Consider the following 27,995-nt stretch of genomic DNA (forward strand, 5'->3'; position numbering starts at 1 on the left):
GAGGCCTCTGGTTAGCCAGCACGAGTCACATGGTTCCGGGTAGCTGGCGGCGCGCGCCCGTGCGACGTCAACACAGCCCGCTAAGCTCCCCTGACCTGTGTACCCGGCCGGCCCCGCTGAGTCCTCCGAGGGGCCTGGGTCGGGCGGTTTGCTGGGTACCTTTGTGGCCACTATGGACAACTCCGGGAAGGAAGCGGAGGCGATGGCGCTGCTGGCCGAGGCCGACCGCAAAGTGAAGAACTCGCAGTCCTTCTTCTCGGGCCTCTTTGGGTAAGTACCGCACCGAGGGTCGGCCGGGACCTAGGCTGAGAGGCCCAAGGAGTTATGGCCTGAGGCGGCGGGGGAGGGACGAAGGGCTGGAGCTTAGAGGACGGAGGGGATTTCGGGAAGAGGTGCCATGGGCTAAGACAGCAGAAGGGACACAATCTGAAGGCCAGGGGGCCCAGGCTGTGTCAACACGGTTTGAGGAGAGACACTCTGAGATGGCGGAAGGGCTCTGGGCTGAAGACGCCTAGGCCGTGGCGACATCATCATGAGGTTGGAAGGGGACCCAGGCTAAAGGTGGACCAAGGGGCCGGAGGAACCTGGGCCGAAAGCATGTGGTCTGAGGCCTGGAAGGGGACCGGCCTGAGGGGACTGAAGGAACCTGAGAGCAGCCAGGTCCAGAAGCCTTTGGCAGCTGTAGGAGAACCTATCTGAAGGGTCCCAGGCGGGCGAGATGGGGCTTGGGGCTGAGGACACCTGCCCTAGCGATTGGCCTTTCCAAGGCCTGCGGCAGTGGATTTGCATGAGTGTTGGGTGTGGGGGTCTGGGCTCAGGTGGTCCTGGGAGTGAAGAGTTCAGGTGTGAGGTGTGTGAGGTGCCTGGGCGAGTATGTGCATCGTGACCAGTGGAGGGGGTCTCACGCTCGCGTGAGCTCTGAGCAGAGGAATCCTGGGTGATGGAGTTAGAGTGAAGCCCTGGGCAGAGAGGCTGGAGAAGGACGTCGGTGGGCCTACGAGTGATGCTGACTTTGCTCAGGAGATGGAGGGGTGAAAGCGAGAGAGGAGGGAGATGAGAAAACCGAAGGGAGCGGACGGCCTGCTGTGCGATCCCTGAGCAGTGGCCGGGGGTGAGAGCAGGATGGCCGTGGTGTGCTGAAAAGGGGGCTTGGCTTGGAGTGGGCTGGGGCTGCAGTGGGGTAGACGTTTCACACAAAATGCGTGTTCGCTCCTAAAAGTGATGGCCAGCCTTTGAGGGATCTTCGCGGCTTAGGAGTGTCAAATGCCCCAGTTGGAAGCGTGGCCCCGCCACTTATTCCATGAGCTCAGGTGATTAAAGGGGATCGCTAGTAAAGCTCACCTCGGAGGTTTGCCACCGGTGTCGAATAAAAGTGCATGTCAATGTTTAGAATCGAACCTGGCCCATGGTTAGCTTGAAAGGTGTAAGCTGTCACCAGTGTTACTTCCAGGAAGGAAACAGGTTGGGAACCTGTCCTGGGCGGGGCGGTGGGGATCAGGGTTGGGAGCCTGGGAGAGTCAGAGGCGGGAGAAGCTGAGTGTGAGGAGCGAGGAGCTGAAAGGGAGTGGGGCAGGGCCGGGGGTCCTGGCAGGAAGAAGAGAGCCGGGAGGACAGGGGAGGGTTGTGTTGCTCTGAGGACTGAGAGGACTCGGGAGGGAGGGGCCGTGGGTTTGTAGAGTGAGGAGAGCTGTGGTGGAGGTGAGGATGGAGTCAGGGAGCAGAGAGGCTGAGCCGGGAAGGCTGCAGGACTGGGGGAGCCTGCCAGAAGGCTAGGACTGGGTTTGAGAGGAGGCATTGGGACAGACGGTGTTAGGAGGTTGGTAAGAAATGAAGGGGAGCCCGGCCAGCGTGGCTCAGTGGTTGAACGTCGACCTATGAACCAAGAGGTCAGGGTTCAATTCCCAGGTTTCGGGCTCGATCCCCAGTGGGGGACGTACAGGAGGCAGCCATCAATGAGTCTCACTCATCATTGATGTTTCTGTCTCTCTCTCCCTCTCGCTTCCTCTCTGAAATCAACAAAAATATTTTTTTAATATATTTTATTGATATTTTACAGAGAGGAAGGGAGAGGGATAGAGAGCTAGAAACATCGATGAGAGAGAAACATCGATCAGCTGCCTCCTGCACACCTCCCATTGGGGATGTGCCCGCAACCAAGGTACATGCCCTTGACTGGAATCGAACCCGGGACCCTTGAGTCCGCAGGCCCATGCTCTATCCACTGAGCCAAACCGGTTTCGGCAACAAAAATATTTAAAAAAAAAAAAAAAGAAAAGAACTGAAGGGGAGGGTTCTTTCCAGGAGAGGAGCTGGACTGCCCATTGTTATTTGAGGTTGGATAATGTTTAGTGAAAGGCCTTTAAGACCGTGGCTGAGAATCACTGGTGTGAGAAACATCGGCTGATGTGTTGATTAGTGAGAATGTTTTAGAGGCGGAGCGTGGACAGAGGATATGAGTGTGTTTTCTTCTTCTCAGGGGAGAGCCAAGTGCAGTGTTGTGGGGTGGGGCCAGGAGCTCAGTTTTCGGGTCATAGTTTTCCTGGGTGGCTCTTGGTGTCTGGTCCCTTTGGACTGAGGATCAGTGTACTTGCTGTTGGGTTGTGCTTGGAGGAGGCAACTAGATCAACTTCTGAGGCACTTGTCCCCTGGGGGGAAGAAAGTGGAGGGGAGCAGTTTGCCATCCCAAAATATGCCTCTTTGGGATATTGGTCGTTTTAGGAGGAACTCTGAAAACCCAGCAGAAATTAGTTCAGTTACCACTGATAAAGGACGTCTGCGTTTGTAAGGGTGTCTGTCTCCCTTGCAGTACCTGGCCTGCCTTCACTATCAAGGGGAGAAAGTAGGGACTTAAATCTGCATAGCAGTCTTACCTATGTTTACTGTGTTTCTCCTGAAAACTTTCCATAACTGACTCTCCACCCCCAACATCTTTTGTCTTTAGCTGAAGGTAGTATTTACCCTGATGGCTTCGGCCATTTTGGCGCGTTAGTTAGTGTTCCTGGGTCTCTCCCGTGTATACAGGAGATAGACGTGTTATTAAACTTTCATTTGTTTTTCTCCTGTTCATCTGCCTTATGTCAATTTGATCTTTAGACCAGCCAGAAGAACCTCTAAAGGTAGGGGGGAAATTTTCCTCCCCAACACAAGACTAACACTTGGCAAACACTAGTAAAACAAAGTTGTTGTTAGGGTTGCTGAGGGAGGAACACAGGAGGCCCAAAGTGGTAAAGAATTACAAATTTATTACATGATCTGGAAGCCCAGAATGGCGCCAGCACCCAGGGATGGGGAGTCAGAGATTTTAAAGGACTCTAGGCGGGCTTTCTCTGGGTGGAGAATTCTCTGGGCCGGTCCAGATCCTGGGAAGGCTGGGAGGGGAAGGGTAATGGAATGTAGTCTAAGCCAGTGGTCGGCAAACTCATTAGTCAGCAAAGCCAAATATCAACAGTACAATGATTGAAATTTCTTTTGAGAGCCAAATTTTTTAAACTTGAACTTCTTCAAAACAGACTTGCCCAGGCCATGGTATTTTGTGGAAGAGCCACACTCAAGGGGCCAAAGAGCCGCCTGTGGCTTGCGAGCCGCAGTTTGCCGACCACGGGTCTAAGCAAACGGGAATGCTAGGTGTGAAGTGGTCGAAAGGTCAGTTCTGGGGTGGTGGAGCGGTATCCATTCAGTTATTTGATTGGACCTAACAGTTGTCAAATGTAACTAAGGGCTAGATTGTGTCACTCGCGTGAGGTTGCGTGATCTGGAGCAAGGCTCCGGTGAGGAGTGAGCTGGGCCCCAAGACTTGGACTTGCTAAGGGAGTGGGGGCCTGGAAAGTTGTTCTAGGCGGGAATTGTGCGAGCAAAGGTGTGGCGTGAGGGGAGGTTCTGCCAGGAATGATGGGAACCGAGGGGTCAGAGATGCCTCCCCAGAGGAGAGGCCTCCATCTGGGAGGATGAACAGGAGTTCTGGGGTCCCTTCTAGTGGGGGAGCACTGCTCCAGGCAGAGGGGACAGCGTGAGGAAGGCCCAGGTGGGTGAAGTTTAACACAGGGAGTTCCGTGTTAGCACATGAAGGGCAGAAGTGGGAGGTGAAGCCCAGCAAGGATGAGGCCAGTGCGGGGAGGCAGCTTTCCAGAAAGGGCTGGATTGGAGCTGTTGGAGAGCATTAAGGGCTTTAAGGAGGAGTTCTGTCAGTCTGTTCAGGCTACAACAAAGTACCATAGTCGGGTAGCTTGTAAACAACAAATTTATTTCTCATAGTTCTGGAGGCTGGGGAAGTCCATGGTCATGGTGCCAACGATAAGGGCCGGCTTCCTCATAGACAGCGTCCCTTCATAAAGTATCACCCCAAAAGCTTTACCTAATATCATCGCCTTGGAGGTTAGGATTTCAACACATGAATTTGGGGGACACAAACATTCAGTCCATAGGGGGCCAGTCCTGGAGGGTTCCCATTCCCATTTATTTATTTGTTTTTAAATATATTTTTATTAATTTCAGAGAGAGGAAGGTAGAGGGACAGAGAGATAAACACATCAATGATGAGAGAGAATAATCAGTTGGCTGCCTCCTGCATGCCCTCCCACTGGGGATCGAGCCCGAAACACAGGCATGTGCCTTGACTGGGAATTGAACCATAATCTCCTGGTTCATAGGTCAAAGCTCAACTACTGAGCCAAGCCAGCAGGTCTCCATTTGCCCTTTAGAAAGGACCACAGCAGCTGGGGTGGGGGAGACTGAAGGCAGTGACATAAATAGTAGCGACCGTGTTTATTAAGTGCTCACCCTGGCTCTGAGTCAGGCCTGGGCCAGGCACTTTATTTGCATCCTCACATTCAGTCCTCACAGCATCCCTGTGGAGGTGGACAAATGTGGGCTTAGAGGTGAGGTATTTGTCCAGCCCAGTCCCCCAGTAATTGGGATCTGGTCTCAGACCCAGGCCTGTCTGATCCCAAAGCCCTCTCCCCTACACTTAAGTTTATCTTGGGGCTTAGGCCCATTCTGGACACAATGATGTTGGCAAACTACATCTTAGGGAGCTTCCTCCTTCTGCCTCCTCCTCCCTCCCCACCCCACATGTCAATTTCTTCCAAACATTTGAAAGAAAGAGTAGGTGTATTCATCCCTGCCCCTTCCAGCGCCAAAAGCAGCTGAGATGTTGCTGAGGTGGGCGTGAGCAAGGCCAGAGCAGAGGGCAGGGACATGGGCAGGGGGCCCGCCTGACCAGAGCCTGTCTGTCTGAGGGCTGGGAGTACAGCGAGAGGTCAGCCCTGGCCTCTGGAGCTGGGGTCGCCTGTGTTCAACATTTCACAGCCCACCTTTCTCAAGGCTTCCAGGAAGAGAGTGGGGCTCAGCCTGTCCCTTGTGCTATTCTTCCCCTTTCAGGAATCTCAGCAATGACAGCATCCCAGATTGAGAGGTCTCTGCCCCAGTCAAAAGGGCCAAGGAGGATAGCCCCGCCTGGGACCTGGGGCCGCCCCATGTCCTTGGATGCTAGGGCTTTCTTCAGTGTTTCTGGGCTGCCAGACGCTAGGGGGCTTCAGCCTCCATGCAGCCAGTTAGTAAGTAGATCACAGCTCCTCTGTACCTTCCTTCCTGCTATCTCCTCTCCCTCTGCTCCCCCTCCCTACTCCCCAGCCCGCCAAAGGCACCTGGGAAAGAGGCTGGGGAGAGGGGAGGGGCAGCCCAACTTCTGTGGAAGCTAAAGGTGCAGATTTCCTGAGGAAAGCACAGTGAGACTGCAGGGGTGACAGGCCGGTGGGGTGCACGTTTCCTTCCCTCCTGCTGGGAGTCTCCCCTGATGTGGCCTTCCCTGCTGTGCCCCCTGGGGTTTTCCCATCACCCCCCAATCCAAAGAAACATTTCTTTCCACTTGGGTAGCAACCTGCATGGCAAGTTTCTTCCTCTGTGAAATGAAAATCATAGGAATAGCTACTTCATGGGGTTGTTCTAAGGGATAGTGAGATTATGGGTGTAAAATGGTGAGAACACAGTGTTTGACGCTGGCACGTGCTTATCGTTGTTGCTACGTATAGTTATTGGAAGTTGAGCTGGAGAAAAAAATGGCAACGTGTTCTGTATTCAAACAGCACAATCTCTAAAAATCAAATGTTGACAGATCAGTTCCTGTTTGAACCTCCTGTAGGTGCCAGCAACCCCAGGACCCCTGGAGGCGGGCTCTCCTGAGGGAAGAATTGCTGACAGGTTTGGGGACAGGACCCACCTGTGTGGGAACGACAGGTTCTGGCTTTGCTTCCAGACCTCCTTCCACCCAGAGAGCAGCAGAAACCGCTGGTGCCATTACGGCCACACCCATGCGGTTCGCACTGCCCTACCAGCTGCCAAGACCTACAGTGGGAAACTTGGCATCTCTTGCCCAGTCTCCAAGCACTGTCTTTCCTGAAGGGACACAGGTTTCCGGGTAACCTGGCCAGATTATGCAATAACTGAGGGTTCTGTCCTCCATGATGGATGGGGCTTTGCTGCCTGGTAAGACAGAGGTTTCAACGCTTCTGTTTGGGATGGGGCTGCAGAGAGGCAAGGGTCTTTCAGAAACATCTTTCAAGAAAAGGAAACATTTCCTGACCGGCGTGGCTCAGTGGTTGAGCGTCGACCTATGAACCAGGAGGTCACGGTTCGATTACTGGTCAGGGCACATGCTGGGGTTGTGGGTTTGATCCCCAATGTGGCGCATGCAGGAGGTAGCCGATCAGTGATTTCCTCTCATCATTGATGTTTCTCTCTCTCTCCCCCCTTTCCTCTCTGAAATCAGTACAATTTTTTTTTATTTATTTTTTTTAAAGAAAAGGAAAGGAAACATTCAGGTCTTTGGCTGGGATGAAGTAATCCTGTTGGGGTGCAGAGGGCATCGGTATGGAACCACAGAGCGCCTGGCAGGCCTTGTGGCGGGCACAGCCCCCTGCCTTTGAGTTTACAGTGGGAGGAGGGCTGCGCTTAGCCAATCTGGGGGTGGGGGAGGTGAAGCCCACACTGAGATGTTGAAATAGGAAAACATTTCTAGAATCTCTCTCTCTGCCAGTTTGATAAGTGTGGCAGGTGCTCTCATGGTTCCAGCAGCTCTACCCCATGTGGAGTCTCTCCCCAGGTACAGATGAGGAACCCGAGCTGCTGAGCCATGAGCTGGAGCTGGCACCAGAATCCTGGCCCGTCTGACTGCAGTCTGAGGTTTTCCACTGCCCCAAGTGGCCAGAATTCCCATTCCAGGGGGCTGGCAGCCTTTGGAGTGTGTTTCTCCTCCTTTGTCTAATGGTAACCGTTTGAGTGCTGCTCTGTGTTGCCCTCTGTGCCAGGTAATCTCTGATCTTCACAAAGACTCCTCCCAGGTCGGGTTCATTGTGTCCATTTTATAGCTAAAGAAACTGAGGCTGAGGGACTGCTAGTCCAAGGTCGCACTTAGCACAGTGCTGAGACCAATTTCAGCCCTGGCCTCCCGGCCTCAGGTCCATTCTCTCCTCACCCTTTGCGCACACAGGCATGTCGGGAGAGTGTCCTGTGATGGTTTCAGCGCTGCGCAGTTGTGTGTAAACCTGTATTCTTTTGTCAGTTACGGGGGGGGGGGGGGCGGGGAGGGAGGCTGTGCAGTCGCTGTGGGGGCCCAGGCCCTGCCTGTTACTGCCGAGGCAGGGAGTGGCTTAGCGTTTGCAGGTGATGCGGGAGATGCTGGAGGAGTCCCAGCGCTGCTTGTCAGATGATGGAAACCTGAGCGGGTTGGCTGTTTAATCTACTGGAGAGGTGGGAGCAGTCAGGGACCTTGTCTGCCTCCTCGTTTTCCAGAAGACTCACAGGAGGAAGGAAGCCTCCCAGGTCACTGAGTGAGGGAGAGGCAAGGGCAAGACTGGATCCCCAGGGCCAAGTCCCCTTTGGGCCCCACCGCTTCCTGGCAGTGTGGGCTTGGACAAGCCCCTTAACATCCCTGAGCCCAGCCAGCCTCCTTTCTAACGCGGAGGGTGTATAAATACCCTGGTAAGGACCCGAGGGGTTATTGTAAGGAACTCTGTCCCTTTAGGTGGAGCGCGTGGTAGGCCATCATTGGTCATTGTAAGGAGTAATGATGATGCACAGCACATGGGAGAAGGCAAGGGCGGGACAGGGCCACGGGCCCATTCTTCCACCAAGGGCGCTGACTAGAGAATCAGGGCAAGGTGTTAAGTCTCAAGAGGACTGAGGCTGGTAGCTGTGGCACCACAGGGGTTCAGGAGGGAGAGGGACTGTGGAGGAGGACCCAAAATGGGAGTGAACTCCATCTGCTCTGCCTTTTTGAGGTCCTTAGGAAACTGCAGGAGGGGTAGGTGGCATGTTGGTGGGAGCTGGAAATGCCCAGGGGATGGAGGAGGGAGGGAGGGAGGCCAAGACTCTGCCCTGCAGACCACCTGGCCCGGGTCCCACCGGGCCGTCTGTGCATTTCTGGCACCACTCACTCCTCCATATGGCAGTCGCTGGAGGTTGATGGCTCCGCCTGGGAGACCTGAGACTGCTTCCTCCGCCTTGGGAGGGGGAGAAAGCAAAGTTGAGCGAGTAATTATAGACAGCCCTGCACCAGGCCAGCCCAAACCAGTTCCCTCTATTCCTGGGCATGGCTCAGAGCCGCTGGTTGGGGAGAGCCAAGCAGAAGCAGCTTGGGGGAGGTCAGTGGGGGAGGGACAGTCAGCTGTCGCATGTGCTGCCACCCCGGCTCTTCAGAAGAGTTTGTGGTTTTTGTCATGGAGGCCACCCTTAGAGGAGTGACATGAGTGGACCTGATTGAGGAGAGAAATCCTATAGTAACCCATGCAGATGTACTGTGTGGGGCGGCAGGTGGGGGAGCAGTGGAGCTGGGAACTTCTTCCTTCCGCTCACTCTCCCTGCCAGAAGCCCTCCTGTTGTGTTAGAATGTCGCCTCAACTCTTCTCCTGGCCTCCACCTAGCATGAGCGTCCCCTGCCTGCCTCTCCAGCCTCATTGCCTACTGCTCCCTGCACCATACATAGCCATCTGGCCCACTTCTTTTTCTTGATTGAACTGGCCAAGCTTGTTTCTGTCTCAGGGCCTTTGCACATGCTTTGACTGCTTGTGTGGAATGCTCTTCCTCTTTTCATGGATGGCTCCTTAGTTATCATTGGGGACTAGGCTCAAATCTTGCATCCCTGACCCGCCCGTTCAAAGAAGCTCTTCCTCCCCAGCCCCTCTAGTGCTTAATCACTCTGAAATTGTCTTGCTGGCTTCCTCTTTACTGAGGACCAGGTTGTTCCCTTTGTTCACTATTATGTCAGTGCCTGGCACATCATCCTATATAATAAAACCCTAATACGCAAATCGACCGAACGGTGGGCCGACTGGCCGCTATGACGCACACTGACCATCGGGGCAGACGCTCAATGCAGGAGCTTCCGTGACGCGCACAGAGAACCAGCGCTCGGCCTCCCCCAAGTGGGACACAAGCCCCGCCACCACCCCAGAGTGACAGATCACCAAAATGCAGCCAACGCTGCTGAGATCCCATGGCGCAAAATGCAGCCCACAGCCCAGCCCAGCCTGGATATGGTCGCTGTGGGCATCGGGTAATGATGACATGTAGCAACACCTGGCTTCCTCTCCCTAGTGACGATTAGCCTCCTTGCAGTTTCTTCAGCCCAGGAATAGACTTGCTTTATAGCCAGGTGGAAACATTTCACACTTTAACCAAGTGTCTGTGAAGCGTTTTCCGTGCCTCATCTCATTTGATCCTCATAGTCCTGGAGTAGGTAGATGGGAATCCTATTTTCTTTTCATTAGCCGGAAAACGGAGATTTAGAAAGCTTGGAAAGTTGACCCGACCGAAAAGAAGAAAGAAATGGTGGACCTTGAAAATGACTTCAGGTTTTCTCGCTGTGCAGAATATAGTCAAACACTGCTGCAGTTAAATATTTTACCCTTTGTTCTCCCTGCGTGATCTACAATAATAATCTGCTTCGTGTTGATATTTACTGCTGTGTTGCTGACAATTACCTGAAAGAGAAGTTGGAGTGCTTCACTGGGCTGGAAAAAAACTTAGCTAAATCAGAAAGCAGGTCTAATTAAGCAAGTTTGTTCTATATCTGTAAAAGGCTAAGTTGACTCACTCATGTGCTATACATAGAAAGCTCTCGCTGGCGCCAATCGCACGCATGTGTTTTGATCTGTCATTGTCGATCGTGAATTTGGTTGACACTTCTATTATACAGAAAGGGCGAATAGCAATATTAAAATATTTCTTCTAATTAATTTCCTTTCAATGTGCATGAATTCGTGCACCGGGCCACTAGTAAATACTCATATTTGTTCCCCAAATGACTAAATGGCTATGTGAACAGCTTCTCCTTTAGGGTCTGCCACTGGCCCTAGCTGGGAAACTCAGCTTCCATTTCTAAAAGAAGAGGACGGAATTCCAGAGATCTCCCTGTAATTGCGTGGAAATGGCAAGGTGGAGACAGGCCTAGTGGCCTGAGCAGGTGGTAATCCCTCCGGCTTTTCTACCCCGCGGCTAGAATCACTGACCCAGCACGGGGTTGGCCTGGCTTAGCCTGGGATCATAGAATTTCAGCCCGGCAGCTGACAGGCTTTGTGTTCTGTGTCCACTCTGTCCCGCTGAGCTGAAACAAACCGGCTGGGCTGCTCTGTTCATTGTTAGTCACCCGGCTTGGGCCTCTCCGTGGGATGGGCTGCTTCTGCTCATCCAGGAGCCTGAGCTTTTCCAGAGAACATCTGGGCCTGGGTAGGACTAATTGTGCCCTCAAAGAAGCGATGGATCCATGGGGTGGGCACATCTGTGATGGCGATCTGTGAATGCATCAGTCTCCTTTAAAGAGTATGTTCCAGAGAAGGTCCCCGGAGGTGAGTGGGGTTGCCTTCTGGCCCCAAGGGGTCCTTCTGAAATCTCTTCTACCAGAAGTTTGTGGAAGTGCCTCAGCTCTCTGAGTGGTTTCTGAAGAAGGTACTTCAAATTGAGATCTCAGGTTCAATGTGTTGGGCCATCTGGGACAAGGTATGGGAAGAGGGGGGGGGGGGGACGTTGCTCAGGGGCACTTCCTGGACAGCAGAGCGACCCTCTGCTGGGGCTTCTCTGTGGGACTGCCGGGAGACAGTGTCAGCACAGTCCCATAAGGCAAAAGGTAGGCTTTTCATCTAAAGCAGAACCTTGTTGGTGTGATTGGATTCAGGAGGCCAGGACTCCAGTTACACACACACACACACACACACACACACACACACACACACACACCACACACACACACACACACACACACACACACACCCCTCCGGGAGGTCACCTGAAGTCACCTGACCTGGGAGATCACTCCTGGCTGCTTTCCAAGCTGTTTGTCTAAGTCAGTTTTTCCCCTCCCAAACTCACCTGATCATCTGAATTATTGGGGACCATTGTTTAAAAAAATCCTGATTCTGGGCCCTACCCAGACCAGTCCCGCTGGGATGGTGAAATCTCCAGGGAGGGTGGCTGTGGGCTCTGATCTGATTATTGTAAGGAGCCCCTCATGTGATTCAAAAGACGGGCATGGTGGACTGTGACACAGTGCAGTGAAGGCGTGCGCCAAGCACAGCTCCAAAATTACACTGGAGGTCCTCGCCAGCTGGCTGGGATGGCAAGTTTCCAGGGCCAGTTGACACAGGGGTGAGGGTTGGGACAGTGAAGATGATTTGTGTGACTTTTAATTGGAAAAGTCCCCTTTTTCCTTCAAAACTAAACATTGCTTGATGTCAGTGAAGAGAGAATCTGAACTCCATGTGGGGGACTCCTGAGTGTGGGTTTTATTTTACTGATTTTTGTGGGCAATGTGGGTTTGAACAGTTAAAGAGACCACAGGCCTCGTGGGCTAAGCCTGGTGGGTTATGGGAGATGGAATGACTTACCACTGGTGGGTGAGGCACTAATGCAGGACCCGCGATCCAGGAAGAGGTTCATATGCACCGCTTGGAGGTGGGGATGCCAGGGTGGCTGTCCCTGCAGGGTGCTCTTTGTTTTTCTAAAATGTACTCCTCTCTATCTCACCGGTCCCTACCGTTACACAGTACATTTTCTGAGGGTGGTTTTGCCATTTTAAATAATGTTGTGCTGAACATCCTTTAGTTTCTCTGATTAGTTTTTTAGGATAAATTGCTAGAAATGTAATTCATTGCTGGATCACATGACCCAATATAAATACTGATATTTAAAATATATATATTTCTTTTCTTGAATAGATAAAATATGCAGGCGATTAAAAATAATTCAGACAGGGGCACACTGCCCCTCCCGGGAGCACGCCCGAGTCTTTCACCCCCCATAGGCATGCATCTCCTAAACTCCAAGGGACCCCACGAGACTTGCAACCAGGGGAGCAGTGGGCAGCAGCAGCTGTTCCCGGGCTAATCCCTGAGCCTGTCCTCCAGGCCCCCTTTTCTCTGACTTCCCAGTGAGCTGACAGCAGCCCCGCCCAGGCTCTCCTCTTGCTGCTTCTATCCTAGGCCCTTCCTTGTTTCATTGTCCCAGCTTTAATAAATATACTCTCAAAATAAAAAATAAAATAAAATTCTGACAGTATAAACAAAAGGTGTCCATCTGTCTCCCACGCCTGGCCCCCAGTTCTACAGGCCCCGCCTTAGAGAAAAATGCTGCAACTTGTTTTTGGTGTATTCTCCCAGAAATACTCTGTTCACATAAACATATATGCTTCTCTTCTCATCCTCTCTTTTCTGTTTTAACACAAATGGGAACTTTTTATATACACATTTAAAAATAGTGTTTCTCTGTGTGTTTATATTATAATATTTATGCTCGGTTCTGAACTGGTAGTGACCCTGGAGGGTTGAGAAGTCCTCCCTGAACTGCTGCAGTGTGCCAGGCTAGGATTAAGTCATTGGGAAAGGGACGAGGCATCCAAGGCTGGGCTGGGCTCTTCCCCCAGGATGCTTTGCAATCTCTGGGAAAGGGACTTTGGGGGAGCCTGGGAGCAGCCCAGGCAGGAAGTGGAAGTAATAGTGGCTGTCAGAGGCTGCCATAATCCATGGGGGGGAGGGCAGGAACGTCTGGAGAGCCTAGGCAGCCTTTGTGTGTGGGTGGAAGCCACAGACTCTCTCTCCTGAGCCCAGATAGAGGCCTGGGCTGCAGCTGGATGCGGGAAGCCAGCTTCCCAGGGAAATCATGGGAGTGAATGCAGGACACGTTTCCACTGTCTCTGCTCACTTCCTCTCTGATACCAGGCTAGATATTCTCCTTATCCTTCTCCCCTTTTCTTTTTCCCCAGAGGCTCGTCCAAAACAGAGGAAGCATGTGAAATCTACGCCAGAGCAGCAAACATGTTCAAAATGGCCAAAAACTGGAGTGGTATGTGATCTCTGCTGGAGCTCCACGTGCTTTCTCCTCCTTTCCCTCAGCTTCCCACCTCCCGGGCCAGGCTGGGAGCCTAGCCTCCCAGCCCCTCTCTTTTTAGGCTTCTCTGGCGTCAAAGCCTGTGGCGTGCTGTCTGGTCGGGAGAGCCCACTGGGTTATTTTACAGCTTGGCTCCCTGGGCCTTGGAGAGAGGACAGAAGGGATGAGGACAGATAGATTATTGAGTCCAGGTAGACCCACATGGACTGATGAGCCCTTCCAGGGCTTTCTCCTTAAATTTAGAATATCAGGTTTCCCCGGAAACTGTTTCATACTGCTTCCAGCAGCGTCTGAATTCTGAGCTGGGGGCCGGTTAAGTGGTCCAATAGCATTGATCACAGTTACCATTGATCGGGCACCGTACTAAGCACTAGGCATGCATTATTTAATTGAGTCATTGCAGCAACCCTACGAGGGTCAGTACCACTTTTATGGAAAATTCCCCTTTTATGGATTCGGAAACAGGCTTGTCCCGGCCCCTTGTCCGAGGTGCCACAAGTAGTAAGCGACAGAATTCAGAAGCCAGAGCAGGGCCTGGTGTTTAACCTGCTCCTGTGATGCCTCCTGACCTTTGGAGCTGAGTGACTTCGGTTTGTGTCACAGCTCAGACTGGCCTGTGACCCTGGAAGTTACTTGGCCTCTCCTAGTAATTTTACACTCAAGTGTGTTTCCTTCTCAGTACCCTGGCAGGGAAGTAGTTGAGACCGAATGGGGCCGTAGTGTGGGTTCCTGGAGATCAGGCTCACCAGCGAGGGCAGTAACTGTGGCGGCCCAGTGTCATGCAATGCTGCAGGCACCTCCACCCGGAAGAGGTCACCCCAGGTCAGACGCCTCCTGAGACACTCCTGTGTTGGTGGGCGGAGTGTCATCCGCTTCATGGCTCTATGACTCGGCCCTGAGTTGTGGTCCGATTCCCAGGAGCTTGGTCAGCAGGGAGCTGCCTGAGGCCCGAGGAGAGGTTTGAAAAGCCAGTGCGTGGAGCCCACTGGGGGTTGATTTCATAAAATGACTTCAAACATCTGCACGATTGGATCAGGGGAATCAAGCAAAGACAGAGTTCCTCTTGGGAGGCACAGGGTAAAATCGACTATTGTCATTTTCTGAGAATGTTTCAGCTTCCACAAAACACATTGTGCATAAAGCCAGATGCTATGTGGATGTTTATGCTCCAAGCTCAGGAAGTACCTTAAAAGAAAGAATACTTATTTTTCAATCACACAGATGTTGCTTTTCCCCCAAAATTTGTAAACCAACCCTCACCCAAATTCCTAGGCCATTTTTTTCTTTCTTTTTTTTTTTACCTTCTCTGGAAATTTTACACTCAAGTTTCTAGCCCTTAAACATAATAAAGAACTCATACATCGTAAAAACCTGGGCGGCTTTGTCTGTCCTGCTGCTCTATAGCTCCAGGACAGGGGCCAGGCCCTCCCGTCCTCTTCCAGCTCAGCAATTCTGTGACTTGGACTCAGCCGGAGGAGGATGAAGGGAAGCACCTCAGATCAGCTGAGGTGGCTGTGGGAGTCTCAGCTCGCACAGTCCCCACCCCTGGAGGAGAGACCCCAGTGTCTCCTGTAAGTCACTGTAGGAGATGAGAACATAAGAATGGCTTGGGACCCCTGGGAGGTGACAGTGGCAGGAGTACAGGACAGGCTGGGCTTCAGGTGTGTGGGCTCCTCGTGTCCCAGGTACTCAAGACCTTGGGGTCTGCGTCCTGTTTCCTGTTCTGTTCTGAATGTGAAGCTCCTAGAGGGAGCAGACCCTGTGTGCCTCCCATGTACCTCATGATTAGTGTGGTGCCTTGCCCACACAGCCTGCAGTGACTACACAAGGGACTAGCACGTGGACAGAGGCAGATGAGTACGGGGAATTAGGAAGAGCTGGGAGTCATGGGGGAAAGAATTCGGACTTGGAGTTGGGGAGTCAATCAGGAAGTGTTTCAGAGTTGAGTCTCAATTGCCCTCTCTTCCCCAGCACCCCCACCTGTCCCCCTCCCATGATTAAACCTGCTCTCTGCCTTTGAGTAGGGTTCCCAGCCCTGTGCTTGCAGGCTCCCCAGGGGGCACTGCTGGCTCAGGGGGCCTGAGGTCTAGGCCCAGACCTCAGCTCACCCAGGCCACCCTGTTCCTTTCCCCGGGGCTCCCTGTATTCCCGAGAACTCCCAGGGCAATGTCTGTGTGGCTTAGGAAGCATATGGAGCCCCACTTAGGCCAGGGTCACTTTTTTCTGTTCCAGCTGCCGGAAACGCCTTCTGCCAGGCAGCGCAGCTGCATCAGCAGCTCCAGAACAAGCACGACGCAGCCACCTGCTTTGTGGACGCCGGCAACGCGTTCAAGAAAGCTGACCCCCAAGGTGAGGGCCCGTGGCCACCAGGGCTGGCTGCCCGAGCACCAGCTGAGCGCTCTGCGGAAAAGTCCTCAGATTTCCACGGGCTCCGTTTTCTCCAGTGGCCGACATGCGATAGGCTGGCAGGGAGCCCTCGCGCTTTAATTTCAGAACTGGCTCCCTTCCGGTGGCATTTCCATCCCGCTCCAAGCCTCCTCCTCCCCTTCTACTGTGTGTGCAGCTGATCGCTCCCCTCCCGCTGCCTGGGAGCATTTGGGAGTGGGAGTTACATTTCAGACCCACCGCATGCCAAGGGGAGAGGAAAATCTGTTCTGTTGTCAGAACTGACATGCAGAAGTGGGTGGAGGGCTTCTGAGACCAGCCAGGTAGGAGTCACTGCCGGAGAAGGAGAGAAAGTGGTCCTAATCTGGCTTCCCTGACGAGCCCGAGGGGCGAACGGGGAGGGTGGGGGAGGAGAGCCTGAGATGTAGTTGCCAGAGAACAAGTTTCCTCAGATGACAGCGTGTTGGGGACAGAAGCCCCAGCTGGGTCGCTATCATTGTGAAGAACACATTTTGTCCCACTGGGCTCATCCGGAAGCAGAAGCCCAGTGGGTACCAGACTTTCATGGAGCTGGGGTTTTAATTTGCTTTTTAAGTCTTGGTGCCAGACATAGGTTGCTAACTTGTAATTTTAGCAAGCAGAGATTTATTTTTTATAAAGACCATCTATTGTCGCTCTCTCTTATGAGAATGGGAAAGTCATGCTTTTTTTAAAACAACAACAAAAAAAAAGGAGAGTCATAATCTTGGAATAAAGGCCTGTTCTTCCCAAGAGGGGACAGTTGTCAGCAGTACACAGAGGTCTCTGGGAGGGCCAGTGAGCACCGGTTCCCGTGCAAGCGCTGGGATCACTGGCAGGCCCATGTTGCTGTTGGGGACATTCATTTAATTCTCGGGATTTGGTCTCTGTGTAAACCACGTAGCTTTTCTCTGTCCCTAGACTTGACCAGTCCCTCCTCTGCCACCGGGTGTCACACAGATGTTGGTCTAAGTGGTAGGCTCAGGCTCAGCAAGAACCCGAGGGGAGCTCTGGCTGGGTGGCTCAGTTGGTAGGAGTGTCGTCCCATATCCCAAAGGGTTTTGGGTTTGATTTCCGGTCAGGGCACATACCCAGGTTCTATCCCTAGTCGGGGCACATATGGGAGGCAACCAATGTTCGTTCTCTCTCTCTCTCTCTCTCTCTCTCTCTCTCTCTCTCTCTCTCTCTCTCCCCCCCCCCTCCCTCCCTTTCTCCCTCCCTCCCTCCCTCCCTCTCTGTTTCCCTTCCTCTCCCTAAAATCAATGAAAACATATCCTTGGGTGAGGATTAAAAAAAAGAAGAGCCCCAAGGGAGGCCTGTGACTGGGTGGATCCTTGTCACTCCTTGCACAAAGCTGAGTGCTGGGCCACAGCAGGCCACGTGGGTGAGTGACGATGACCCAGGCCATCCTGGATTTGTTTTCAGCTGGAATCACCCAGAGAAGTCTGTGTGTCCCCCCACGGAGTCCCCCCTTGCCCCATCCTTCCTGCTCCCTGGGGAACTGGTTGACCTGGAGATGCTGCCCTAGCATCTGTGACGTTCAGCTGGTTCAGCTGCTGCTCCTGAGTGACTGGAAGGGCTTGTTCCTGGGGCGGGAGCAGAGTGCCAGGCCGCGTGACATGTGCCCAGCCCCAGCTGCTCTTTAAACAACCCCAGCGCTTCCCGTGCACAGGCCCCGCCTGGCACTGTGGTATGAGTCGTGCCCTTCCCTGGCTTTTGATCTGAGTTGTCTCATCTCAGCAGGCTCTTCAGGGGGTGTGTGGGATGTGGCCAGGGCCTGGCCTTAGGAAGCACAGAGGGTGGCAGAGTCTTCAGGTTGGTGGGAAGCAGCAGTAAGTGTGGTAACAGTCCCCTCTTGGGGCACAGAGGCCGACTTAATTTCTCCAGGGATCAGCAAGCATGGTTTGCTGCCCTGGGAGCTGAGATGGGGGGAGGGGTTTGGGGGGGGGCGGGGACGGGGGACTTGTGGGGAAACAAGAGGGGCAGCAGAGCAGAGAGCAGTGTAATGTGGGCAGAGTCGGGACCAGGTGCCTTGTCTGGAGCCCAAATAAGGGTGCCTGGAGCTGAGGATGGGCAGGGCTTTGCAGCGGCATCCCAGCAGCACTGCCTCGTGGCTGCCAACCCCAGTCACAACTCTGAGTTGGGGACCATTCCAGCCAGGGTCGGGGAGAGGGCACATTTGCACCAGGAGTAACAGCTGCCTGGTGTCGGGCCAGTCCAGCTTCACAGAGGTCATGGCAGCTGTGTGGCTCAGTGTGGTCTGAGAGGTCCGGGAGGATCCTGCTCTCCTGCGACCTTGGACAGGTCGCTTAATCTATTGGCTCTGCATTTCCTGGTCTGGTAGAGCAGAGATCACACGTGAGATAAGGTGAGGACATGCCCAGGGTGGCACCCAGCATGAGATAAAGTCCCAGGAGGGGCAGCCGCCTGCTCACATCCGACAGGGGCCTGGCCTGGGCTCAGTCTCCACCCCTTGGCAGCCTGCCTTGGGGAATAGCTGGAGGCCCTGTTTGGAACCTGGCCCACTTTCCCCAAGCAGGTGATCAGCTCCCTGGGGCCCTGCTGATCACCCCCCCCCACCCCCTGTCCTATGTGAGCACTTCCTGCAAGAGCCCTGGACGGCCCGCCCCTCCCCCAACCCCTCCAGAGGCAGCTGGTGCTGACCTGGGTCTCAGGCCTGCCAGAGCCGCCCAAGGATTTGGTTCCTGTCCTCACGCTTTCCCTCGGGTGGGTCGGGGGAGTCTGCCCTCAGTATGGGTGTCTTGCTGCCACTACTATCTGCTGCTCTGGGTGGACTCAGGCCAGGGAAGCCTCTTACCCCGCCTGCCTGACAATTGGGCCCAGGGGTTCGTGCATGTGCGCCCAGGGCAGGGAGGTGACCAGGCCCCCATTCCCCCTCCCCCTCGTACCCGATGCCCCACAGCCATTTATTTACCCGATGCCTACTGTGTAGGAGGCCCGGGCATCTTCCTTTAATCCATTCCACTTCCTGTGCGGTTCTGGGATTTGCCCGAGACTGGCCGTGTTGGGGGTGGACTGCAGGAGTGGGGGTGGGGTTGGCTGGAGCCCAGGCGATGGATTGAGGGCCCTGGGTTGCAGACTCCCTGTGTCCCTAAGCCAGGGCCTTCCCCTCCCTGGGCCTCAGTCCCCTCCCCTCATCCTGGGCTGGATCATTCCCAGAGTCCCTTGCCAGGTCCAGTTTTCTGTGGGTAGATGAGGGCGGGGAGGGGCGGGGAGATTCTATGCTCATCCAGGGGTGTGTTGGCCACTCATCCTGGGGATCCCTGTGACTGATAAGAAGCTGGTTGTAGCCACTGTGTCAGGGGCTTGCCTGCCAGTGCTCTTGCCAGGGTGTCAGCTGGGGGCCTGCTGCTTTCAGGGACAGGTGTCCTGGAGCGAAGAGCAGGGATGAAGGGGATTTAACCCTATGAGTCCGTGTTGCTGCTAGAGGTGGGGGGAGCCTCCCCTGTTACACCACCAGGGCCTCCCTGCTGACAGGCTTCAGGGCTTCAGGGCTTCGGGGCAGGCTAGGCCCCCAGGGCAGCTGCAGGGGAGTTTCCAGTCCCTCCCACTGCCAGCTGCTAATGGCACTAACAGCCTTGCCACCTCTGCCTGCAGGTGCCCTGTTGGACTCCCAGCGGCCCAGGAGAGGGAGTGGGTGAGTGGTAGGGTGCCTGCTGGTCGCACCCACCCCTGGGGTGGAGGCTAGAACAGGGGTGGGATGTGCAGGGCCCACTCCCTGCAGCCCAGCTGCTCACTCCTCATCCTCATCATGGTGGTGCAGCCTGTGGTGCAACCAGTTGCTAGCCTATCCGTTACTTCCAGAAAAGCTCTGTTACGAAATGTGTGTGTGCTCAAGTCACTCTTACTGTTTCCGCTGTAATTTTTTTTGCGTTCTCTCCCTGTCCTCCTCTGCCCCCTTTTTGCTCCTTTTCCTCTTCCCTACTGCCTCAGGCTTCCAGCTGTCAACCTCAACCTTAACCAAATGGTGCACATTCTCTGAATCTCTTGGGGGTTTCCAGAGGCCTTTCCAACTTGGACAAAACCCCTAGATACCCTCACTCCCAGAGCAGTGCTTACAGACGCCCATTTTGCAAATGTAGGAGGCTTGACTACTCCCTGCAAGCCCGGCCCAGAGCTAAGTGCCAGGTTCTGATGTCTCCCTGGGTAGTGAGGCCATAAGCCCCTTGAGAGCAGGCACCAGGCCTTACACCTCTTGGCAGCATCTCAGCCCTGTGGGCTTGGCTGACTGGAGACCCGGGAAGCAGACCAGGAGCCTTGCGACGGCCCCGGACTGCAGGACGAACTTTCAGCCTTGCCTCAGCTCAGACCCCCATCCTGTGGTCTGTCGAGGCTGTCTCCGCCTCCCCCTACTCCCTTTCCTCCTAAGATGCATTAAAACGGTATTTAAAAAAATCCACCCAAGAGCTCATCTCTGTCTGCCAGAAAATGCCTCCCACTCATGCTTCTCTCTTTCCTCCAAATAACTTGTCAGAGGAAAAAAGCCCTTCCCAAATTTAAAATCTTGCAAGAGCCCAGCGGCATGGCTCAGTGGTTGCGCGTCCTCCTATAAACCAGGAGGTCACGGTTAGATTACTGGTCAGGGGCACATGCCTGGGTTGTGTGCTTGATGCCCAGTAGGGGGCGTGCAGGAGGCTGCTGATCAATGATTCTCTATTATTGATGTTTCTATCTCTCTCTCCCTCTCCCTTCTTCTCTGAAATCAATAAAAATATATTTAAAAATAAAATAAAATATTGGAAGAGATAGTATAACAAAGGTAGCCCAATTCCTCCTCTCAGGCACTGCCCTAGTGTGTGTGTGTCGTTGGCAAACCTGTGTGAGGAGCTGGTGGGTATCAGTGCCAGGTTAAGGAGGGTACAGAGGGCTGAGTGCTGAGACCAGAGAGTAATGGAGAGTGCAGCTGGAGGGGCCTCCTCCTACCATAGATGGAGGCCAGACAGGTGCAGGGGACATGGCGGGTTCAGGGTCCCGCAATGAAAGGGTTTCCCTCAGGTGTCAGGTTTGGCCGCCCCTTGCCAGCAGCTCTGCTCTTGAGGGTAAAGCCTTAGAAGATCTGGCTCAGAACACCCATGGGAGCCTGGCCATCAGCCTGACCTGGCACCAGCCGTGTCCTGTCCCCGGGGTAACTGGGAAGGTGTTGGCTTTGTGGCAGCTCCAGGGAGAAGGCAGCCACGTCAGCCAGACTCCCCCCGGAGCATGTGCCCAGCAGGTCAGGCTGCAGAATAAATTAGTCTGACCAAGTTTCCTGGGCTCAGGGATTCCTTCCCCTTCCCTCCCAGCGGTTCCCCTGGAGAGCGGAGAGCAGAGCGTAGCCCTGGCAACTCTATTGATCTCGCAGGCGCCTCAGCCCTGTATCCCCCCTCTCCCAGCTTCTGCCGAAATGACTTGGCTTTCTCACTTCTCCCCGCCTCCCTTTTTCTCTCCCCAGAGGCTATTAACTGTTTGATGAGAGCAATCGAGATCTACACAGACATGGTAAGGGTCACTACGCGTCCTGTCCCCCGCGCCTGGTCCATATATTGCCCCCGCCTCACCTCCCCAGCTCCAGCACCAAGAGCGGGCGGAGAGGGGGAGGGGGCCCCGGGGGATTTGGTCACCTGCACTGAGCTGGGCTGGCTGGGTCCTCACCAGCTCCCCACCAGCTGGGCTGCTGGCAGTAGCTTCCAGCATGTCCCGGGAGCCATCTTGTCTTCATTTGTAGAAGTTAAGGTTACTGGGGACGTGTGTCCTTTTCCCCTTGCCCACCCTTCCCCACCAGCATCCTATCTGATCCCCAGCTCACAGCAGGCCAGAGGGGGGTGTGGGCAACGCCCAGAGTGGGCACAGCCTCTGCCCTGCCCAGAGAACATCCCCATCAACAGATGAGGCCCAGAGAGGCGGCCAGCCTGAGGCCAGGAAGCCGAGACTGTGGACCACAACCAGGCTCAGGCCCTGTGAACTCTACCTTTGGCCTCTTCACATTCCACCTGTCTCGTCAGACCCCTCCCCCCAGGCAGGAAGCGGGTCCTGGCCCCACAGGGTCCTGGCGATGCTGCGATGCTGTAGTATTACAGCCACAGCAGTGGCCGCAGCTGCCATTTATTGGCCCAGACACTCAGTGCATGGGTTCATCTTCTACTTGTTAGTCCGTGTGACAGTCAGGAGAGGGGGCCCGGACAAGAGAAGTGATGCCAGGGACACACACCTGCAAACGGGAGTGGCTGAGACCCAAAACTAGGCCTGGCTGGGTTTAGGGCCTGACCCTTTCCTGCTGCCTGAGGCGTGGGGGTGGCTGTGAACCAGCCCCTGTGTGTGGAGCAGCTGGACAGGCACCTGGACCCCCACTGGGTGGAGGCAGGGAGGGGGTGCTCAGCTCTCTGGGAGCTAGAGGCCTCCACAGGGGAGGGGGAGGGGGAATTGCTTGTGAGAAGGACCACCTCGATGGCCACAGTGGTGTGGGGGAGGGGAGGCCAAGGAGGCCTTGGGCGTTGGGGACTCTCGGGCCCTCAGCCCTGGTTTCTCCAGAGCATTGGTCCTCCCATGGCTGCTCTGGGCCTTCTCTTAAATGCTGCTTCCAGCCAGGCCCTCTGCCAAGCCCTCTGCACATGCCTCTGCACCGCCCCACCCATCTGAACACAGGAGGGAAGGGGGCTGGGTGTGGAGTGTCTTGCTCAAGGTCACCCAGTCGGGGCAGCACTCAGACCCAGGCCTCTCACTCTAGAGGCTTCCTTTTAAGTCCCATGCCCTCTGCCCCTCAGTACCCTCCTCTGTGCACCTCACCCCACAAGTGCAGCTAAGGGGCAGGGAGCCACAGCTTTGGGACCAGGGTGGGGCATGGCATGGTTGAGCTGGGGTGGGGCACTGGCCACAGACATTCCCTCCCCGTGTCCCACACAGGGCCGATTCACCATTGCAGCCAAGCACCACATCTCCATCGCTGAGATCTACGAGACGGAGCTGGTGGACATCGAGAAGGTGAGTGGGGGGTCGGGGGGTTGCAGTAGCCAGTTGTCTGGGACCAGGACTCCTCTCTCTGTCCTGTTCCCTCGGGGAGTCCTCTGGTGTCTGAGCACCCGGGAAGGGGTGTGGGCACTGGCAGAACTTGGATGAGGGCTCTGGCTGTGTCCCAGGGGCTGCCGGTGATAAAGGCTGCTTTACCCCTTCTCACCCTCCTCCCTCCCGTGTCTCCCAGGCCATCGCGCACTATGAGCAGTCTGCAGACTACTACAAGAGCGAGGAGTCCAATAGGTACCCAGGGCCCACTCCCCTCCTGCCGCCCAGCCCCCTGCACTTGCCACCAGCCACCATCAACCTCTCTCCTCTCCGCCCCACACAGCTCAGCCAACAAGTGTCTGTTGAAGGTGGCTGGTTACGCCGCGCAGCTGGAGCAGTATCAGAAGGCCGTTGACATCTATGAACAGGTGGGGACAGTCGGGCTCCGAGCCCAGCTCTCTGCGGAGGGCGCTGCTCCCTATGCTATGTGCCAGTGCTCCTTCCTCCCTCTGTCACCTTCTCTATCCCCCCTCCCTCCCTTTCTGTCCACCTCCCTCTGTCATCCCCTCACCCTAACTCTACTCACCTGGCTAAACATTTCCTCCACCCATGGCCCCACGGGTGCTCGCCCTTTGCCTAGCCCAGCCCAGCCCACAGTCCTCAGGGAGCTTCCTGGCCAAACCCAGAGTGAGATGACTCTGAAGAACCAGAGTCCGGGAGGGAACGGGAAGAACTGCCGAAGCCTGGGGAGCCCGGAGGAGGGGGGTCAGGGAAACAGGGACCCTCCCATGGCTTCTCGGGCTCCTCTCCACTGTGTGGGGAGGGCTGGGCGGGGCCCGGGCTGTCCTGGTGGGTTCATGGCCAGGAGAAAGGCAGGCACCGCCTCATGTTCCTTTAGCCTGCCATCCCTCTGCCCCTGACATGCCAGCCTCCTGTCGGGCCTGATAGCGGGGCCGCCTCTCACCATCCTGAGCACCTTGGGAGGCCCACAGACACCTGGCCCTGAGGCAACACCCCCTCCCCATTATGTCTCGGTCCTTGGTCACTCATGTACCCATGCCAGCTTCCCTGGGGCTGGTCCCTGTCTCCCTGCCCTTGGGGTCCCGGGTTAGCAGGTGTTCTCCTGGGGCACAGACCCAGCCTCAGCGAGCCCCCCAGTGCCCAGCAGTGACCCTGCCCTCTGGCTGCCTGCCGTGAGCTCACAGTGCAGCCGCCATGTACCCATAGGTGGGGACCACCGCCATGGACAGCCCCCTCCTCAAGTACAGCGCCAAGGACTACTTCTTCAAGGCGGCCCTCTGCCACTTCTGTATCGACATGCTCAACGCCAAGGTGAGCCCACCCAGAGCCTACCCACCCCCCAGGTGGCCATTGGGCTTCTGGGGACAGTGCCACCAGGCCACATCCCCTCTCAGCTCCTCAGAAGGGGTGAGCGCCTCCTTCACGTCTGGCCCCGACAGTCGGCCTTGGGCGAGAAGTGCTTGTGCTCGCTGATGTCACCTGCCCGCCGCCTGGTGTGAGTCTCTGGTTCCTGGCTCACTTGGTGCCGGGCCTTTCTTTCGTGAGAGCACATTTTGAATCCTTACTGCTCCCCGTGAGGTCGGCAGCGCTGTCACCCATTTCACAGGTGAACACACAGGCTGAGACCAGAGTCTCTTGTTCAAGGCCACATGGCTAGTATAAACAGCAGCCCCAATTCCAGATCTTTCTGACTCCCAGTCTCTAGATTTGAACCATAGCCTGCGTGTCCGCCTACCCATCCTCAGTGGACCCCTTGGCAAGAGAGGAGTCAGTACTGGCAGGGGGCAGGAAATGCCCAGGGGAAGAAGTGAACTCCTGAATCAGGATTTCTTAGGGGTTTCCAGCCGCCCTACCCTCAGCCTGGCACGTCTGAGCCCCCAGCCCTGCTCCCTGCATCGGGTCCCCTCAGATCCCTGCCCCACCGCTTAGCCTGTGCCCTGAGCAGGTCACTGCCCTCTCTGGGTGTTTCCCTACTTTCAAAATGGGGGTCTCTATCATCTGATAGTTATGTATGAGACATGCCCGGCGCCAGGCCTGGCATGGGAGAGGTACTCAGGCCGTTGTCATTGGCCCCCTCCCCTGGGTGAGCCTGGTTCAGGAGAGAGCACTGGACACTGGCCCGGGAAACCCTCCATACCGCCCGCTTAATGTCCCCTCCCCTGCTGTCTCTGCAGCCAGGCTGGCGCTGAGCTCAGCTCCTTGGAGGTACCGCTAGGCACAGAGCCAGGTGACATGGAGGCTGGGGGAGGGGCCCAGAGCTGACTCATGATCCAGGCCAGCCTAGATCCCCTCCACTGTCAGGCCAGTGGTCTCAGCAGCCCTTTATTGGCTTGTCCCCTTCCTTCCTTCCTTCCGCCCGCGCCGTGCTCAGCTTGCTGTCCAGAAGTACGAGGAGCTATTCCCCGCGTTCTCCGACTCCCGGGAGTGCAAGCTGATGAAGGTGAGTGCTGACCCCTTCCCTGCCCCTTTACAGCCGGGCCTGGAAGTGGGTGGTGGGGAGCCTGCAGGTGGGTGGAGGCGCTCCAGTTAGTATGATCACCGAGATGATAGTGGTTCTCAAGGGGTCTTTGTTTTTATTTTGTTTTCCCTCTTCTGCCATTTGGATCTCTATTTTCTGGATAAAATCATACTCACGCAGTGATAAAGCTAGTAGAGGCTGAGCTGGGACGCACACACGCACACACGCATACACATACATGTGACCTGTGTCCACGAGCTTGCAAGCAATTTCCAACACAGGCAGGATTGGAACAGAGCCCTTTCCTTCCTGTCAGCATGGGAGTCCCCCGATTTCCATCCATCCAGGTGGTGCGTACATGGATCTAACTGCCTGCCATGTTCTTGCAGAAATTGCTTGACGCCCATGAAGAGCAGAACGTGGACAGCTACACCGAGGCGGTGAGTGGCCGGCAGGTGGCCCTTCTCAGACATGCTCTGCCAAGAATTTCAACCTTTTTAACTCTGGCCTGGGCCCCTGGCTGTGAATTCCTTTCTGTAGATACCCCAAGTTGCCCCAAGAGGTGCAGGGAGTATTCTCCCCATTTTAGAGATGATGGCACTGAGGCTGAGAATGGGGAGGGGACATGTCCCTGGTCCCTCGGGGACAGAGCTGGGTTCAGGTCCACATCTGCTGCCCCTGAAGACCAAGGCTGCGCCCCCCGGGTCCCCTGAGTGAGCAGCTGAGGGCCGCCTCTCATCAGCTGCTGTGGGTGACCCAGAGGAGCCGAGAGGGAAGGAAGTGAGCCGTCAGCCTCCCCCTTCCCGGGAGCAGGAGGGAGGTGGAGCTGAGGTGGCATTGGAGGGCCCATTCTTCCAGCAGCCAATTCCTCATAGAACTGCCCCAGCTGCTTCTAAATGTTCTGGAACCCGGTTGTGTCCAGCTCAGGACTTGATCTGGTCATCCAGACGACAGCTGAGCGCCTGCCCTCCAGAATCTCAGCCCCTAGTGATGACAGACCAGCTCCCTCTGGTCCCTCCTACCCCGGCAGTGAAAGCGCCACAAGGAGAGAGGGGGACGAAGGGTGTGGATTCCCGGCCTCCCCTCTCTGTGGCGCCCGGGACAGGCCTTGTCACATCTCCAGGCCTGTTTCCCATCCATAAAACGGAAGCTGGGTCTTTTTTTTTTTTTTAATATATTTTATTGATTTTTTACAGAGAGGAAGGGAAAGGGATAGAGAGCTAGAAACATCGATGGGAGAGAAACATCAATCAGCTGCCTCCTGCACAGCCCCTACTGGGGATGTGCCCGCAACCAAGGTATATGCCCTTGACCGGAATCGAACCTGGGACCCTTGAGTCCGAAGGCCGACGCTCTATCCACTGAGCCAAACCGGCCAGGGCGAAGCTGGGCCTTTTTTAAGCTACAAAATTAATTATTTCCCTGAAAGGGAACTGCCGGGCCTGCTGCCTCCCTTGCTCCTCCTCAGGCCACGGCTGGCCGGGGCACATCTGGAGAATCTTGGGACCCGAGACCTTTGACTTCAGGGCTGGGACAGGCAGGGAGCCAGGGCCAGGCGTGGGATTAGCCACCTGTCGCCATAGTCACGGTTGCGGTGTGCCACAGGTGAAGGAGTTCGACTCCATCTCCCGGCTGGACCAGTGGCTGACCACCATGCTGCTGCGCATCAAGAAGACCATCCAGGGCGACGAGGAGGACCTGCGCTAAGCCCCACCCCCGGCACCTGTCTTCCAGCCCCTCTGCTTTCCCCAGCGGCCCCTCCAGACACTGCGTGAGCCCAGCGAGGTGGCCCAAGACCTGGCTGGGACCTTCTCTCCCTTCCCCCCAGGAGTCTCACGGGCCACAGTGAAGGCTCCACACTGCCTCAGGGCCCTGGAGGCCAGCCTGCTGACTAGACAGTCACCCTCTAGTCTCGCACCCCTCGTCTCTCCCCTGCCCATTTATTTAAGCCCCAAAGAGACCCTTTTCCACCCCAAAACACAAAGTCTATGGCACAGACCTATTAGCTCTGGGTGCTGCCAGGGGGTGGGGTCAGCATCTGACCCTCCATCGCCTGACCGGCTGGGGCTGGAGCATGAGGTTGGTTTCTGTCTCCCCACTTCTGTCCCCCAGCCAAGCGCTGAGCACATGTAGCAGCAGCTGAGATTTGCTCTCCGCTGGGGGGGGAGCTTCCCCCTCCCCCCTCAGCGCCAGGAGCCTCCCAGCCTCCTGCAGCCCAGCCTCCCAGGAGAGACCCCAGGCCCTGGAGCAGGGGGTCATCCTGCACCCGCCCCACATCTCCTGCCATTGTGCTTTGCGGTTTTGTTGGTGGGGAGCTGCAACTGGCCCCCAAAAGAAAATAAAAAACAACACTTTTGCATGAGTCTTTCTTCCTCTTCACCTCTGCTACCCCCTCTTCTTTCAGGGCTAGAGTCCAGTCTCCTGGCCCCCAGTGGACTCTGATCGCAGAGGAGGCCGGCTTTGGAGACTTGGCAGGGTCGGAGGTCTCAAAGAGGGAGGCCCAGGGATGGTGGGTTTGGGGAGGAGCCATGGACTTGGGAGCCTGGGAACCCCCTGTCTTCATCTGTGAGCCCTGGTTTCCTCAGCTGGGTAGGTGGCTGGCAATGCCACCCTCAGAGCAGCTGGAAGATGGGTGCAGCATTCGGGTAAGAAGGGGTGGAAGAGGCCCACTGAATCTCCCAGCCTCACCCACGTCCACGGTCCCCGGGGGAGCACTGCAGGCCCCGGTGGCACTTGTTCTCTGTGT

The 27,995-nt window shown here is 55.5% G+C and overlaps 1 protein-coding gene across 2 annotated transcripts; it reads left to right on the plus strand.

The window, feature by feature from the left end:
* Positions 1-27,627, plus strand: NAPA (NSF attachment protein alpha). 2 transcript variants are annotated; one of them, XM_080644525.1, is made up of 11 exons: positions 1-270; positions 13,247-13,326; positions 15,604-15,720; positions 21,227-21,273; positions 22,675-22,752; positions 22,970-23,025; positions 23,114-23,198; positions 23,998-24,102; positions 25,163-25,231; positions 25,639-25,689; positions 26,855-27,627. In XM_080644525.1, exons 1-11 carry the CDS (start codon positions 173-175, stop codon positions 26,954-26,956), a joined length of 888 nt encoding a protein of 295 aa, XP_080500651.1. In that variant the 5' UTR covers positions 1-172; the 3' UTR covers positions 26,957-27,627. The 2 variants fall into 2 exon arrangements, with proteins under 2 accessions (XP_080500651.1, XP_080500652.1); XM_080644526.1 differs by lacking the exon at positions 1-270 and adding an exon at positions 10,677-10,838 and having other exon boundaries at positions 26,855-27,610.
* Positions 27,628-27,995: the final 368 nt, after the last annotated feature.

The sequence above is a fragment of the Plecotus auritus genome (assembly GCF_963455305.1).
Source record: "Plecotus auritus genome assembly, chromosome: 10".
NCBI classification, from domain to species: Eukaryota; Metazoa; Chordata; class Mammalia; order Chiroptera; family Vespertilionidae; genus Plecotus; species Plecotus auritus.

Excerpts from the sequence above, each read along its gene's own strand:
- NAPA (XM_080644525.1), top strand. The coding sequence starts at position 173 with ATGGACAACTCCGGGAAGGAAGCGGAGGCGATGGCGCTGCTGGCCGAG. Across the intron at positions 15,721-21,226 it reads CAAGAAAGCTGACCCCCAAG|AGGCTATTAACTGTTTGATG; the intron begins GTGAGGGCCCGT and ends TTCTCTCCCCAG. Across the intron at positions 23,199-23,997 it reads CCGTTGACATCTATGAACAG|GTGGGGACCACCGCCATGGA; the intron begins GTGGGGACAGTC and ends ATGTACCCATAG.